General features: G+C 36.0%; 1 protein-coding gene across 1 annotated transcript in view; it reads right to left on the reverse strand.

Annotated features, from left to right (window-relative positions):
• The window catches only part of LOTGIDRAFT_184938 (hypothetical protein), a 38,055-nt gene that overhangs the window by 19,700 nt on the left and 2,196 nt on the right, over positions 1–16,159 (reverse strand). The window contains exons 5-36 of the mRNA XM_009046220.1: positions 15,518–15,723; positions 15,087–15,216; positions 14,561–14,743; positions 14,207–14,341; positions 13,444–13,523; positions 12,992–13,138; positions 12,297–12,588; positions 11,784–11,888; positions 11,342–11,512; positions 10,925–11,053; positions 10,269–10,501; positions 9,776–9,976; positions 9,302–9,458; positions 9,065–9,154; positions 8,509–8,757; positions 8,117–8,278; positions 7,632–7,754; positions 7,050–7,270; positions 6,590–6,770; positions 6,165–6,303; positions 5,639–5,856; positions 5,130–5,231; positions 4,600–4,836; positions 4,069–4,257; positions 3,561–3,854; positions 2,976–3,156; positions 2,598–2,725; positions 2,276–2,428; positions 1,934–2,059; positions 1,567–1,785; positions 1,143–1,260; positions 477–754 (exon numbers count right to left, since the gene is read on the reverse strand). Coding sequence (XP_009044468.1) covers positions 477–754; positions 1,143–1,260; positions 1,567–1,785; positions 1,934–2,059; positions 2,276–2,428; positions 2,598–2,725; positions 2,976–3,156; positions 3,561–3,854; positions 4,069–4,257; positions 4,600–4,836; positions 5,130–5,231; positions 5,639–5,856; positions 6,165–6,303; positions 6,590–6,770; positions 7,050–7,270; positions 7,632–7,754; positions 8,117–8,278; positions 8,509–8,757; positions 9,065–9,154; positions 9,302–9,458; positions 9,776–9,976; positions 10,269–10,501; positions 10,925–11,053; positions 11,342–11,512; positions 11,784–11,888; positions 12,297–12,588; positions 12,992–13,138; positions 13,444–13,523; positions 14,207–14,341; positions 14,561–14,743; positions 15,087–15,216; positions 15,518–15,723 — 5,577 coding nt within the window. The remainder of the gene's footprint in view (positions 1–476; positions 755–1,142; positions 1,261–1,566; positions 1,786–1,933; positions 2,060–2,275; positions 2,429–2,597; positions 2,726–2,975; positions 3,157–3,560; positions 3,855–4,068; positions 4,258–4,599; positions 4,837–5,129; positions 5,232–5,638; positions 5,857–6,164; positions 6,304–6,589; positions 6,771–7,049; positions 7,271–7,631; positions 7,755–8,116; positions 8,279–8,508; positions 8,758–9,064; positions 9,155–9,301; positions 9,459–9,775; positions 9,977–10,268; positions 10,502–10,924; positions 11,054–11,341; positions 11,513–11,783; positions 11,889–12,296; positions 12,589–12,991; positions 13,139–13,443; positions 13,524–14,206; positions 14,342–14,560; positions 14,744–15,086; positions 15,217–15,517; positions 15,724–16,159) is intronic.

Here is a 16,159-nt window from a genome sequence, read left to right on the forward strand (position 1 = left end):
ACATATTGTGTAATTGTGGTCTGATGTCTTTATCAAGAGTTATCTCCCTTGAGAGATAGGTTGAGAGCCTGAATAAAGGTCTAATTTCATTAAGTGTGTTACATCTTTAAATCCAAGCGTCCTGGAAATGTAAGCCTCAAAAAGAACAGAAGTGTATCACTCTTTGGGAAACTAATGATTAGGAAACTAATGATAGAGAAACTAATTACCGGGAAACTAATGACGGGGAAACTAATGATTAGGGAAACTAATGATAGGGAAACTAATGATAAGAAAACTAATGATAGAGAAACTAATGATTAGGAAACTAATTACTGTGAAACTAATGATTGGGAAACTAATGATCTGGAAACTAATTACCGGGAAACTAATGAATGGTAAACTAATAATAGGGAAACTAATGATCTGGAAACTAATGATTGGGAAACTAATTACCAGGAAACTAATGATCATAAAGCAAAACAAAATTGATTTACCTTTTCTGTTTTTTTGCTAAGCCAAGATTCGACGAACGGCTGCCAGCCCAGGTCCTTGTAATCAGCATACACCATGCCACAACGAGACACAGTGGCAGGGGAGGCGACTGCAAGATCCTCGACCTCGAACAGCAGTGACACCTGTTCAGGCATCGAAATACGCTCGCCATTGATTAGGGTTAAAATTTTGTTGTCATCCATGACAGAGTTCATACTTTCAATCCATAACGTGTCAACTGGACCATCAAATACAATCCACTTCTCTTCTGGTTTCTCATCTATGTAGCAGAAAAATTGGAAAAATAAAGACAATATGGTGGAGAAAACTGGATATTTGACTTAATGATTTGTCAGAAAAAACAAACCTTTTTGAAATCTAAAATGTGTGGTCAATGAACGAAGCTACCCATATCAATACCATTCCTGATCAAAATTTCAGAATAACATGCTGTTATGCCTGTATGCTGTAGTGCCAGTATAGAGAAAGTAATGTCAATTATGAGCACATTATAGAATACAAAAGAAATTTCAGTAACATTTCTTAGCAAAACTTCAACAATTTTATTGTATTTTCGAGAAAGCATTCATTACTACAAAATAACAGGTTTGGATGCCATTTTCTAAAAATTATGTGCTATTTCTGAGCGAAAATGGAGATGTACGTACCAGCACAAGTCTGTCTCATAACACTAGACATTATACCATCAGTCCATTCATTAGTATTCAGATCAAATTCACCATACAGTTCACCTAGTGACAGAGCTTTGGGATTTAATGGATACTCCTGGTAAAAGAAAGTAAACGATGTCACAGATCTTTAAGTTTGAATTTTATAGATTAACTATTTTGGAAACGCATTCTTTGTGGTCTGGAGTCTAATGTACTGTATAATTATGAAAATATTTACACTCTTTCTCACCATTGTGAAATCTGTAAAAATTCTTAGTTACTGTTGGTAAGTTACTTAAGTTGGCAAAACGCAGACACCATAATATTTAGTGATACATGTCATTAGCATTAATGTTTCAATTTTTTAGGACAGACTGTAGATCAATCTGTTAGAGTATTGAAATATTGAGGCAGTCCCTACCTTAACTTGTTGGAACCCTGGTTCTCCTTTCTTGTTCAGATTGGTCATGGCATTCTGCAGAGTCTTCCAGGCTACAGTTTTACCGGACTGTGTGGCACCAACTATCATGACAGAATGACGAGATGTTTTGGTTTCGTACAACTGGATGATCTTGGTGATGGTGTGATTATTCACTTGAAGTTTCTCTAGTTTTAATTCTTCCTCTACTGCAGATTTCATCTTAAAACAGAAGAAATTCAATTATGCGGACTCTCTGAAAGGGATGCTGAATTAAAAAACCCAAATACTGATAAATATTATTAGCTATGTTCCTTTTGGACTGCCAATCAGCAGGGTGGCACCCTGAAAATCAATCTAAGAATCTTACCTTGGAATAATCTATGACAGGAGTTTCGACACCAGGGAAGAGATCAGACATGATGGCGTTAAATAATGGTAAATCAACAGACGTCAACTTAGCAACGTTCATATCTTTCATGGACAGTAACAATAACTAGAAAAAAAAATAAATAAAAAAGAAATGTCTTACTTTTCCTCCATACGAGACAGAGAGCTAACACAAGGGATTGAACTCATGTGCCATATTGTGATTGGAACATCTTTTTCTGATTAAAATACTAATATTTTGAGTAGGGCAAGGAAGATAACTCTGATATATCTCTTGATGAAATACTACAACAAAATACTAATTACATAAAAAAGCTCTCACCTCTTCATCCGCCATATTGGGATTAGATCGTTTCTTTCTACCAGCGTAACGTAACACAGAGACCAGAGCACGCAGACCAAAATCATAATGATCTTGATGAGACAGCTGCTGTGTGGCCAGAGAATACAGGGTGAACACTTTCTTGGCCAACATCTGAAATATGAAGAGAAGAATTCATGGCAATAAAATTCTTTGACATAAAAAAGGCACATTTAGAAATTATACATCTCAGATATCACAAATTGAGCTCTATCAGCTGATAAAGAAAATATTTAGACAGATATGTCTATGTACATAATAAAAAACTGGATATGGTCCTTACCTTGGTATTACCAAAACCTTCAGCAAAAAGGATAATTTCAGCAATCAGATTTGAGTCTGGTACAACCATAGCTATTGGTCTAAACATAGATTTCAAATTGTCAGGTAGCTCTGTTCTTCCAGCATATCCTGCAAAATACACGTATACATTTTGCCTGAGAAATAGGAATGGAGCCATTTTTAGTATTCTATTAAACTTGCAACCGATCAGAGGCTTGTGCATCTGCTCAACTGCTTTCAATTTCAGAGCTAGAGTAAAGTTTGTTATGTCTTGAAAACCAAATTTGTGTTAAGGAAAAGGACTCAATACATCAAATTCCAACATGAAACAGTTCTTTTTTAATTTAAATTCAAAATCAACTCGACTGAAAGCACTAACCTGGATTCATGGTGATAAAGATACCACAAGAAAACTGTAGTTCGATATCTCGTCCTTCAAACACGAATCTCTTCCATTTCTCATGCAGGGCTTTCAGGATAGACAGAATCTGCTGAGCAACCACAGACAATACCTCAATATTGATACGATTAAATTCATCAAAACATCCCCAGGCTCCAGTCTAAAATAGAAATTTAATCAATGTCTTATCTTTTATCTGTCTTATCTTTTATCTGTTGTCAACTTGATACCAGTCTTTTGGAGAGTACACATTGTTTTGTGGAGTGCACAATATTTTATATCAAATTAATATAAACAAATATCTGTATATATTAGTCTGTTGATGTGAAACTTTTGGAGAGTACACATTGTTTTTGTGGAGTTATATAGAATGATTTTGCAGTGTACGCATAACTTTTTTTTATGTTATGTTATGAAGAAACAGCTTCTAAATGACATGCTTTGATTGGTTAATAATAACATCAGTAGAACAGAACTTTAGTAGAAAACTTGTCAGATTACAATGCAGATAAAATGTATCAGAAACTGAAAATGAAACGAAATTGGAATTCAATTCAGACTTACCTGAGCTAGACCAGAAAACATTCTTCCCATCGATTTATAATCCAGACCTTCCGAACAATTCACTACAATAACGTACATTCCCAGAGCCTTTCCTAAATCTTTGGTGGTTTCTGTTTTACCTGTACCAGCAGGTCCCTTGGGACTACCACCTCGATGAAGATGAAGGGCAGTTGTTAAGGTCATATAGCACCGATCTGTCAATGGCGTAATGACCAGACGACCAGAGTTACCGAGATATTCATAGCCGTACGAGAACTGGGTGTTGGTCTGTTTGATGACGCAATCTTCAATTTCCTGAAAATGAGCGAAATGGAGTTTTACATTCTTCTGTTCTGCAACTAATTGGGCCAAGAATTAGGAATCTAAATGTGAAGATGAACTGGTTAAATGAAATTATTCTGTACTATATGGAATGAAAAAGACTTATATATTATACTGCGCTTGGTTCTGACCCATCCTTTAGATCCCTAAACAAAATTAAACCAACTTGTTGTATTTCCATGCTTACCTTATCCCAGTAGGTTCGAAGCTGACTCAACCAATCAAAAGCAGTCGTATCTGAACATCCAGTCTTAATCAGTTTCTCGATGATATCACGAGCGTGGACTTCAATGGTTACCAAGGCAACGATTTTCAAACGTTGGATCTTAGTCAAGTTTGATCGAATTGCTTCTGAGAATTTGTTTAACATGGCCACCTAGAAACGAAATAATAAGAAGTTTTAATTGTTATGGTTCTGTTGCAGCTTGACCAAGGAAGATGAGCAACACCATGCAGTGTGACATGAGGGAAATTTTGTCTAAAAAGCAGCATTATCTTACTCTTTTTTGATTCCAACTGTCAAGGGATTTTAATCATGCACAGCGTGTGGCCACTAACTTGAATCACAGACGGTGGGAAAGCACAATAAAAAATCCAGAGGTGCGTCTGGAGGGAACCCCAGCCCTCTAGGTTAGCAAGCAGACTCTACAAGAACAATCTGTACATACGAGTGGCAAGTTAAGTAATTGGGGTGATGCAAGATTTCAAAGGAAATTACCTGTTTTTTCTTCATGCTTTTCAAAGCCTTCTTGTCACCTCGTTCCTTGGTGGTGGTCAAAGCCTTGGAGACATCTTGTGTCCACTGAATCTGACTGGCCGTGATACAGATCTGACCAGGAAAATCACGAATCCATTTGTCCCGTTTAGTTAGGTTCTTCTTCAGAGATGTACGACTAGCTTTTAAAACTTCCTTGAGTGTGAACCTCATGATTCTTTCAACATCATACAGCCAGGCCTGCAGAAAAGAAAAAAGGTTTCGTCAAATTTTGAAGACCTATTATTACTGTAAGTTTTCTGGTTCTTTGGTTTCACTGACAATCCAAATGAATAAATGAATGAATTGGAGTTTAATGTCCTACTTTATTGTACCATATCGAGCTAATTTAGACAGGTAACACTGTGAAGTGTGCAATGAGTGATATTTTTGTCAGGACTCTCACATAAGTCTACAGTCTACTCTATTTTTCAACTATCCAGTGGTTGACATCACAGATGGCCTCTAATTGTAAAGAAGAAATGTAAACCTACCTCGACCGGTCCCTCTATTACAGCAGTCTGAGTAAACTCTACGTATTCACCATCACTAGAAGACATACCAGCAGCCTCCCATTTATGGGCAATACCCTGAGCCTAAAGAATACAATTATTAATCTTAAGTTTTGTTCTTGGTCTTGTTATTAAGGATAAATGAAATAAAATGGAGACATACATCCGAAACTTTTGTTACCTTTTTGGACTAATGAAACAAAATAGACTTTGACATCCAACTTTTTTCAACTATGGTGATATTTTCAGGGTTTGATAATGATGAAGTGACTTAAATTAGAATGAAAATATCAACTTATTTATTTTCATTAGTGAAAAGAGTTGTACAACCTACTCTTTTGCTCCTTTAGGATGCAATAAGGAAATTTTGCCTGGTCAGAGGCATAAGTTTACTCTTTTTCCATTCAGTGAACTATGTTAGAACTTGTGTTTCCAAATAAAGCAACAATTAATACACGTTAGTGAGCAAATGAATACTTCCAATGACTTACCTTCCCCATTTTCAGAGATTTAATGTTATCAAAACATTTTTTAAGATGTGGCTGAACTGCCTCAGGATTTTTAGACTGGCCGAGAATTTCCAGGAGATCATCGTTGGATAAGAAATAAAACCTGGGAAAGATCTGTCGCTTCGTTTCCAAGTACATGTCTAGTGATTTCTGGATTTCTTCCAATTTTACGTTCATGTCGTTTAATTGTTCTAACATTCCTGTGAGAAAAAACAAAATAAAATTTCACCTGATTGGGCTAATGATCACAGGTTATGCCATGCAGTGCTCAATGAGGGAAATTTTGTCAGGCCATCAGCAATAGTCTACTTTTTTTTCGATTTATAACATGCACAGCCTGTAGCTTTGGGGCCTATGTTTATTGTCCGATCCACACTACACACGGCTACACACTATTTACATGTCAGTCTTTTGACCTGTATCACTGATCAGATAGACCAATCAGATGAATGGAACATTATCTTGAGTAAAGACCTGTGGCCCCGAAATTTGACAAAGGGAGCTATACCTTTATGATGCGTCCCTCGTAAAGCGTTTCTATCTTTATCAAGTCTGGTCATAATTTCCTTCCAGTTCTTATTCACATCATCGAAAGCTTTCGATTCTCCAGGTAACTGTTTCCTGATATCTTCTCCCAAAAATATATTCTGAAATAAATGATCGTCATATTGTGGTCTGAAGAAATGTATATAGCTGGAGTTTTCTCCCTTTAATGAGCCTACTCTGGAAAAAAACCTGTACTACTGTGGTCTGAAATAATGTGTATAGCTAGAGTTGTTTCCCTTTGAGAGATTACTTATGAAAGAGTTACAATGATGTCTGCTTCGTATGACTGCATTTCGGGATTTGGCTTCAGTCCCTAGGCTACCCTGCTCCCCTCCCAGAACCAGGTCATTTCCGCCCAACCCCCACTCTTATTGCCCGTTCACCTACCTCTAAATACATCCACTGTCTCTGTACAGTCAGTAACATTTCCACCACTTCTAGAATCAGTGACAATGTTCTCTCCCAGTAGTCGACGTCCTGTTCAAAAGCTTTGACAAATCTGGATGCCTTCATAGTGGACAGCTGAACTTGGTTGTCTTCTAGAGCTAAGAACACATCATCTGTGGACCTGTAAATGGAAAAAAGCTTTGTTCAATTTTATTGAAAATTTAAATTCAAATATATATTTCTATTTTACCCTAGCCACCCCCTTTACACATGGAAAAAAATAGAATCTTCTCTTCCTTAAAGGCCTAGCCCTGCCTACTACACCAGACAAACTTAAATATCTGGAAGAATTTTGGACTTTTGAAAGAGCCTGGCACGCTGATCAAGTCAGACATTCCAAATGAACAACCTGCAGCTTCAGTAGAACCAAGTCAATATAAAAATAGAAGCACCCACTCACTTGAGTTTAAAGTGACCCTTATCTTTATAAGGAGCGATATCCAGCTCTGTGAGGTTCCATGTTTGCTTGATGTTCTCAAGACCTTGTTCAATCGTCAATTCCTTGGTGGCAGCACCAGAGATTTCGTTGATCTGCTCAGCAAACTGATCAAAACCATATTCTATAATCTTCTCCAGGGTGAAATCTTCAGCTTTATAATCAAAAGCTCTTCCCATTTCAGTCTGTGAAAAAAATAAATAAAATAGTTCATGCACTACAATAATCAATTCTGGGACTTGCAAATAATCCAAGAGTAAGAAGACTTCGACCCAGCAATGTTTATGCATGTTCCACCATCCTTTGAGTTTTTTGGTACCCAACCAGCACATTTAGGACCACTTTAAGGTAATATAAGTAGTAATCAACACTCAATAAGGTTTGCTTATATAAAGTTTCCATTGTTATTTATTCAACCTACAAATAAAATAGAATGCTGAGATAGACATCCTTTTGCTTGGCTATACCATAGAAGAGCGCTTATGCTTCTGCTTAGCTAAGCTATCAAAAGCTCCGAAGCTCCCAAGCAGTGAAAAGGGCACAAACCTGTATCTTGCTCCAATGTCGAGGTCTCATGGCTTTATTTTTCAGATCTTGTATCAATGGCATGGTTCGTTTAAACTGATCAACTTTATTTTTACTGGTTTCAACAATCTCCCAATTCTTATCCTGTACACACAAAAATATATATATAATGAAATGAAATGGAGTTTTACATCCTACTGTTCTTTATAGGGTGGATAAAAAGGGGTTTTATATCCTACTGTTGTGGTCTCTTGCAAGCCAAGAAAGTGGCGTTTTACATCCTACTGTTCTGTACATTATTAGACAAATGAGGACAGGCAAAACTATACAGTGTGCAATGAGGGAAATTTTGCCAAGACAGCGCCACCTTACCCTTCAAGTTTTTAATTTCCAGAAGAATCATTAATGTACAGTACCTGTATCACAGAATGATCAGTTGGAAGTGTTCAATGGGGTAAAATGATTTCAGTCAGATCGATTCAAAGGCAATACTGAAGTCCACAAACCTTAAGTTCCTTGTTGAATTTGTTAAGTTTTTTATACAAGGATTGAGAGTGGGTTTCCATATCAGCTGTCTCGAGATCCAGGAACTGTCCGACCTTCCAACCGGACCACAAACCTTCCCATTCTTTAGTCAACTCCCATACAGTTTCTATCTGCTCTAATTCCTGCAAGTAAACAGAATTAATTGAATTAATATTAAAATTCACCACTGAGTTTAGAGATGAGCTCTTCCAATCATACAAATACAGTATCATATTGATAGAAGTATGCATGTTTGGAAGAGTTCAATAGAAGTTGAGGGGTGTCAAATAGATGACTGGCACACTGTATCAAGGCTTGATTATCATCGGATGAATAAAGTTAAAAATTAAACTCCCCTTCAAGATCAACTTACTTTCTCTAAGGATGCAATTTCTTTCGATGCTGGCTGATCAATTTTGAAGATGGCCAATCCACGACGAAGCTGAGCCTCTTGTTGTTTTAGCTGATTCATCTGTTCACGAATGGTTGCCACAGTTTCCAGAGCCTCTGTTGTTGGAATGGTGCTCAAGAATGGTCCCTTACTCTGGAACTCTGCCAAAAGACCACTGACTTGTTTCTTGAAGTCATCTGATTGAGCAAGCAAGCTGCTCTTGAATTTTTCCTGAAAATAAATGATATTAATTAGCAACCATTTTCTCCAAATCATAATCATGATCCCTCATACCTTCAAATATTTACAATTTTGAACTGGAAAACAGAATATCAAATTCTTCAAAACACGATATCAAATGTGGCACTGGTAAATAAATTTAATATTTCAAAGCTATCTTGAACAGAGCACCATTGATATTCAGGCTATCTCATCTACTCTCCCAAGGGAAGTGACTCTTAATACAAACTTGATATCTTCAGACCACAATGTTACTTTACGACAAAAATTATAGACAAAAACATCACTAAATACATACTTTGTGTTTCTTGAGCATAACTTCAGAATCAATGAGAGTTTGTTGGAAAGCATTCCATTCTTCTGGTAAATCATTCAACATGCCTGTCACCTAAAATTCAAGGAATCAAATATCAAACATTTCGCTTTTAACATAACAGGATCCTTGAGAACCTAAGATGTAACTAAATTATAGCTCTTTCTTTTATCTTAAATGAAGATTAACATGCAGAAACATGCTGCCAAAAGTCAGACCTACCTCTTCAGGAATTGGTACTTCGTATTTGTCCAAGATTCCGAACTGGTCTTGGAGAGGCTGGAACTTCTCTTCTGTTTTCTTCAAGTCTTCATTGAGTTTATCCCATAGAGCCAGACTTTCTCCCAGTTCATCTAGGGTCTGAGGTGGTTTACTCACTCTGAATAGAAAGGAAAGAATGAATGAATGCATTTATTATGGAATCTTTCCCAGATCACACAGAGTTTGAGGCAGTTTTATGTTCTACTTTTCAGCTTTTAAGTCCATAAATAAGAGCAATGCCATAAGAGAAGAATTTTTACGCCTTTTATTCTTTGGAGGGATCATGTGTACAGCCTGTAGTCTATAGGGCTTGATTTATAGAGCCACTCAAACAACTAGACGCTTTTTCCATATCAGCCCCTTAAACCTTCAACACTGACAAGAGGGAAAAGGTGCCTTCACTCCAAAATTTACAGAAAACAACAGTATACTTACTTCTCTGCATTGTCTTTCAAGAAATCATTGAGCTCTTTTAATTTAGAGATAGAAATTTCACTGAGTAGGGTAGTGAACTTGTTCTGCCATTGTTGACAATGTGTCTGTATGGCGTACTTCAAGGGGGAACAATCCAACAGCACAAACTGGATATTCAAGATGGTTTCTTGAGTCTGGACATTATTGGCTACTTCTGTATATCTGTCAGGCGGTAAAAAGATTAAAATGAACATGACATCGTATTCATATAACCCAAAACACAATATTAGTTATGTGGGCTCTCCAAAACAGATGTTGAGAATGCAAATTAAATAGCTATGTGGATGCCCTGAAAGGGATACTTATTTGACAAATCCCTATATGTACCAAATAAACAATATAATAAATAAATAATATAAACTATGTGGACTCTCTGAGGTTTGTGGACTTGACATACCTAAATACCAACCAAACATTTTTATCTATGTGAACTCTCTACAACAAACTTTCTCACCTTTGAATATCAGCATCAAAAGAAGCCACAGACGGTTTGAACTTTTGGTATCGTCTGATAAAAGCGTCTTTTTGAACTTCCCAAATCTCTCGGAACTCATCCCATTGGCCGAGATATTTGCGTAGATTTTCAGCGTTATCCTGCATGCCCTTATTTATTACTGTTTGAATCTTTTTGATGTCGTTTTCACTGGCTATCTCTTCAGCGATTGGTCGCGTTCGTCCCATAGGCTCCTGGAAAATTAAAATTTCAATGTTAATTGTACAGGTGATATCAGGAAAAATTCATATCAATAGTGGTCTGGATTTTAGAGAAGAATATAAGAATTAACTCCCATATATACGCCTACAATTCAAGCAAGAACAAAACACTAGTGGTCTGGATTTAAATAATGCTGTTAGAGTTAACTCCCATGTAAGAGCCTTTTCTTCAAAAATATATGTATAAAATAATAGTAGTTTGTATTCAGTTAAGATTGTAAGAGTTGCTTCCCCTATAATAGTCTAGATGGTCATTCTGTTTTTAAACTATTTCCAGTGGGAATCAGACTTTGATTGACTTAAGCAATATTTTGAAACAAATCTTTAAAATTCGAGTTACTGGTTTATATGAGAGGACAGTGACTATTATAAGTCAGATTTAAAGTGGCAACTTACTGCTGATTTTTTCTTGCCTCTAGTGAGTATATCTGGTAGACGTTCTATACCAGCTATAGCATCTTTAAGATGATTGGCTATACTACCTACTATTACTGCTAGTTGTCTTAACGTTGGTGAAAATTCAACCTGGATAATGAAAGAAACACCATTAATTACACTTAACAAGCTGATTTATTACTGCTCAATTTTTGTTTTGGTCAAAGCTCTCTTTGGACAGTTAAAAGAATAACAACTTAGGTTCTCAAGGATCCTTCTTTACAAGCTGGTCTTAGGTCAAAGCTCTTAGCAATACCTCTCTAATGGTCATACAAGGATAACATTCTGGAGGATCCTTTCTACCAGCTAGTTCCCAGCAAAACCACTTGGTATTGACTTTTTGCCGACAAATGAAATGAAATCTAATTCAAACCTTACCTTGTCACCTTCCAACACCACCTGAACTTTAAACAGTGGATTGGGTGCTGACTTGCCATCACCATTGATAGCTTTAGACAATTCTTGTAGAGATGATTTCACATTTAATCTAAATGCTGCTTCCACCATCTTATCCATCTTCTTGGTGTATCTATACCAATTTTGTTGAACCTGTTAATGAATGAATGAATGATTAATGAATGAATGAATAAAATAAATGAATGAATGAATGAATGAATGAATGAAACTATGAGTGAATGAATGAATGAATGAATTTATGAATGAATGAATGAGTGAATGAATGAATGGTTATAATTTTTTAAAATACAATCAACTTGCAGGTAAAATGAAATTGATGAATTAAGCTTACTCAACTTTTCAATACGACTCAGAGCTGATAAAAATAAATCTTTCAAAACCAAAACAACCCTGTAAAACCTACCTCTGCTGAATCGTTTTTAAATACTTCATAAGTTTGTCTCATACTGAGAACTATTTCTTCATGTGTCATCTTTAATCTCTTCTTTACTAATTCACGATGTCGAGCCTAGAATTATAATATATATATTTGATATCTTCAACAGTTTTAGGACTAAAGGGGGATAATTTGAAGATATCTTTAAATCTCTGAAGACTAAAGGGAGATAATCTTTGTACTCTGAAGACTAAAGGGAGATAATTTGAGATAAATTGAAACTCTGAAGACTAAAGGGAGATATTTGAGATAAATTTAAACTCTGAAGACTAAAGGGAGATAATTTGAGATAAATTTAAACTCTGAAGACTACAGACAATATCAAGACTAAGGATAATTTGAGTTTTTAGAAAATAAAATAAGACTTCCAACAAAATGCAAAACTTGTGAATCTAACATAACAAAATTGAAGAAGACAAAACAAAAAAAATATGAAGATTAAAAGGAGGTATTTTGATATCTAAGGGAAATAACTCTTACCTGATCTTCATCAAACTCGAGATTTTCATACACTTTTTTACTGTCAATTTTAACGAGGAGCATATCACTAATTTTACAACAATGGTCGTTAATTGTCATATTAGCACCCTTATAATCATCCACGATGGCTTGAATTTTACTCGCTTGCAGACGACACTCGTTCACGAAGAATTCCGAGCTTCCTTTATACGCCCACGTTAATTTGTTTAAACCTGGTTGGATCTTCTTATCCAGGAATTTTATCCTCTCACGGAATAATCCTCGTTCTTCTTCAGATAACGCTGCGATAATCCTGGAATGAGAGAAGATTTTTGAATGAATGAATGAATAAATGAATGAATAGATGAATAACTGAATAGGGCTAAAGGGAAGAAATGAATAATTTAAAGAATGGATGAATGAATAAAGATTCACATTTCATAAAAATAACATTTTCACAATCCAATTACCATTATAACTAAATTAAGTCTGCCATTTCTTTTTGTATGTGAATGATGCCAAAGGATATATATTTTCTTATTTCAGGTTCTAAGAGTTATACCCCTTCCAAAATGTAGGCTCTGACAGCCAGTGAAACATATTTCATAACACACTCACAATTAAACCAAAGCTCTAGTTTTTAGCTACTTTGATTATGTGAAAGACTTTCGAAAGGAAAGTGCCCTTAAGTCAGTAACATGAGTTATCCCCCTTACCTATTGTAGTCTCTAACCACCAGTAGGACATGTTCCCTTAGACCACGTAAATCTTCTCGTTTAGAATAAACTGTAGCTGCGTAATGGGGTATCTCAAACATCAATCTTTCCCAATAGTGAATCTCTTGGAACATCTTCAATAATTGTCTGAAATTGAGAAAAAGAAAAAGTGAAATAGAGAGTTTTACACCCTCGGTTTACATTACAGTGTGCACTGAGGCAAATTTCTTCCAGTTTTGCTTAATGAAGATTGGTGGTTAAATGCAGAGTGCAAAAGAGCAATAGAGGATCTTTTTTTCAAGGGATCTTTATCATGCACAGCCTACTGCACACGGGGACTTGGACCCTTGGTTTATTATCCCAAACAAAAGACTTGATGCTTTTCCATGTCAGCCCCACCGACCTCAAGACAAACATTTGAAAACTGAAAGAACAGTCTAATATTGAGTTACCTGTTAAATTTGATGTCCAACATTGGAGGTCTTTCAACACTTCTACACATCAAGGCAGCTTCTAATTGTTTCTGTGGCTCCTGAGTAAATTAATAAAAAAAAGGTGTGAAATTTTCTCAAATTTGAACTCCTCCCATTGTTTGAAAATTCAAGTTTATTTTTAAGCATGTGAGACAGTATATTAAGGAGAATATTCTTGTCAATAGCTGGCTCCTGTTCAGTGAGTTCCCTTACCCAGCCATACACTAAATGAGAAGATTACTCTTCATGTAGGAAACTAGCCGTCCTGATGAGGATTGTATATCAGACACACTTGTCTAGATGAAATTAATATTAAATCAAAGTTTCGTAATTTCTGATCCATTCATCATTATTCTAACTTGAAACACAAACATACACAAACAAACATCAAAGTAAAATTCAACAAATCAAAAAATGAAATGCCCTAAAATTAAAAAATATCAAAACAATGAAACAAAATTGCAAAAATAACAAACAAAGACAAACAAAGAAGTACCTGCTCCTATTGTTAATGAAATAAAAGACAAAAAATCATAAAAAGTTAACAGACGATGGTTGTGAAGCCTTCTTCGTGTTGGATTTGCCTTATCCCTGATAATATTGCTAACTTACACATTATTTAGAAATGATCCACAAGATTCAGACCAGTGTTCGCGTTAAAAAACACGTCAAAGTCTTAGACAAAAGATAAGCTTATTGGAAAAGAAAAAGTAGTAAAATTTGTAAAGTGAAAGTAGCCTACCTTATCAACTGTGGTTGTCCATTCATAGAATGTTTTACGAACGTATTCGTCTAGTGCTACACACAGAGTTTGATACTGATTTCTTACTTCTTCACCTGATCCTATTGACGGCAGGAAGTGAGCTCGATCCAACACCTACAACAGACAAAAACAAAATGGCTGACAAATTATAACCCATACAGACGTAAATACAAACTGCGTCAAAATCAACTCATAATTTGTACTATATATAGACTATAGTGCTAGTTGTGTTTCTATAGGAAACAATAATAAATTCGCTTTCAAGTACCCAAATCTTTTTAAAAGTTTGTATGAAAAATTTGAGAAAAAGGCCCCTAAAAACAATTCCCTTACCATCATGCTTCGTTCAATTCGCTTCTTCAACATCTTAGCCCAATGGGCAGCCCCTGAGAATTTAGGATGAGAGGGGGATAGAGAAACAGCTTTCTGGGTGAGTTCTTTCTTGACAGCATTAAGTTCATCATTAAACATACTAAATACATCTACTGTCTTCTTGTCTATAGTTCTTCTGATTGCCTGTAAACAAATAAAATGGAGTTATGTCCTAATCTCTGCATCTGATTTGGCTAATGAAGACAGGAAATGCCATGCAGTGAGCAATGAGGAACACTGTTTTAGAATAGTGGCATAAGTATACTCTCTTTTCAATTTCCGATGGAAGGATCTTTAACGTGCACACTCTGTAGCACATGGGGCCTTGGTTTATTGTACCATTTTAACAACTAGACATTTTTTCCATGAGAGGCCCTCCAACCTGCATCACTGTGTGGGGAAACTGCAAGGAAAAATGTGCAGGTATCATCTCGACCAATGCCAAGTTCGAGTCTGGCCTGAATGGAATTTGAAAAAGAAAGCCTACCTCTCTAGATTTAAGATGCATGAAGATATCTAATAGTTCTACCCCAGACTCGACAGTAGTCACTGTATCAAACGCTGAAGATATTACATTCTGCATCATCACTTCTAAATCTTTTATACCAGCTCGGAATCTACAATTTACAGATACACTAAATTAACAAAAGATCGAACCAGATGAAACCAGGAGCAGAAATTGTCTGATTGGAATTCTTCTGTCTTGGAGGTAGGTTTACATGACACAAAATGAAATGGTGTGCTACTTTTTTGCACCCTTATTGGGCTAATGAAGAAGGGCAACACAATGCTCGGACAGTGACCTAAGCCTATTGTTTTTGGATTTGCACCTATCAAAAGATTTTCAATGTGTGAAGCCTTTAATGCACACAGGGTATCCATTTTTCCAATCAAATCTTGTTATTAAAGATCACTGACCTGTTATAGTCATCGTGCCAGGATGTGGCCTTGACATCTAGAATAGTTTTCTTCACGGAGCGTAATATTAACAAGTTCTTCTCAAACTGTGTTTCAATATCCAGAATACCACGAGCTATCTCTGGTCCTTTCTGTCCAGCGAAGTGTGGCATCTCTGTCTTGTTACCATCTTCACGCCTGGCAAAATGTATCTGTGCATCACATACCTAAAATGGAGATGAACTTTTTTAAAATTGGATACGAGATAGGTTCGTAGACTGAATAGAATCTAACTCTGCAACTTATTGGCTTAGTGATCAAAATCATTGCAGTGTACATTGCAATGGTGGAAATTTTGCCAGAGATGCAATAGTCTTGAAAATAAATTACTAAATGTTACCTCTAGTAAATCTCGACATCTCTGTATAAAAGCGTCAACTTGAGCGAAGACACTGCTCTTATCTAAAACCCAACCTGTTGATGAGAACTTGTGATGCAGCTTGGACGTCTGAAAATAGACAAAATTCAGACATCTTTGTTTGATTATAGCTTAATATTTACACCAAAAACTAAAATAAACTGAACTTTTTATGAGGGGCTCTTTGAGGGGAATCTTAATCTAAGAATTTAATTCGTCAAGGTGTATTAAATTTGCCGTTTTCT

Source organism: Lottia gigantea (assembly GCF_000327385.1).
Source record: "Lottia gigantea unplaced genomic scaffold LOTGIsca_10, whole genome shotgun sequence".
NCBI lineage: Eukaryota > Metazoa > Mollusca > Gastropoda > Lottiidae > Lottia > Lottia gigantea.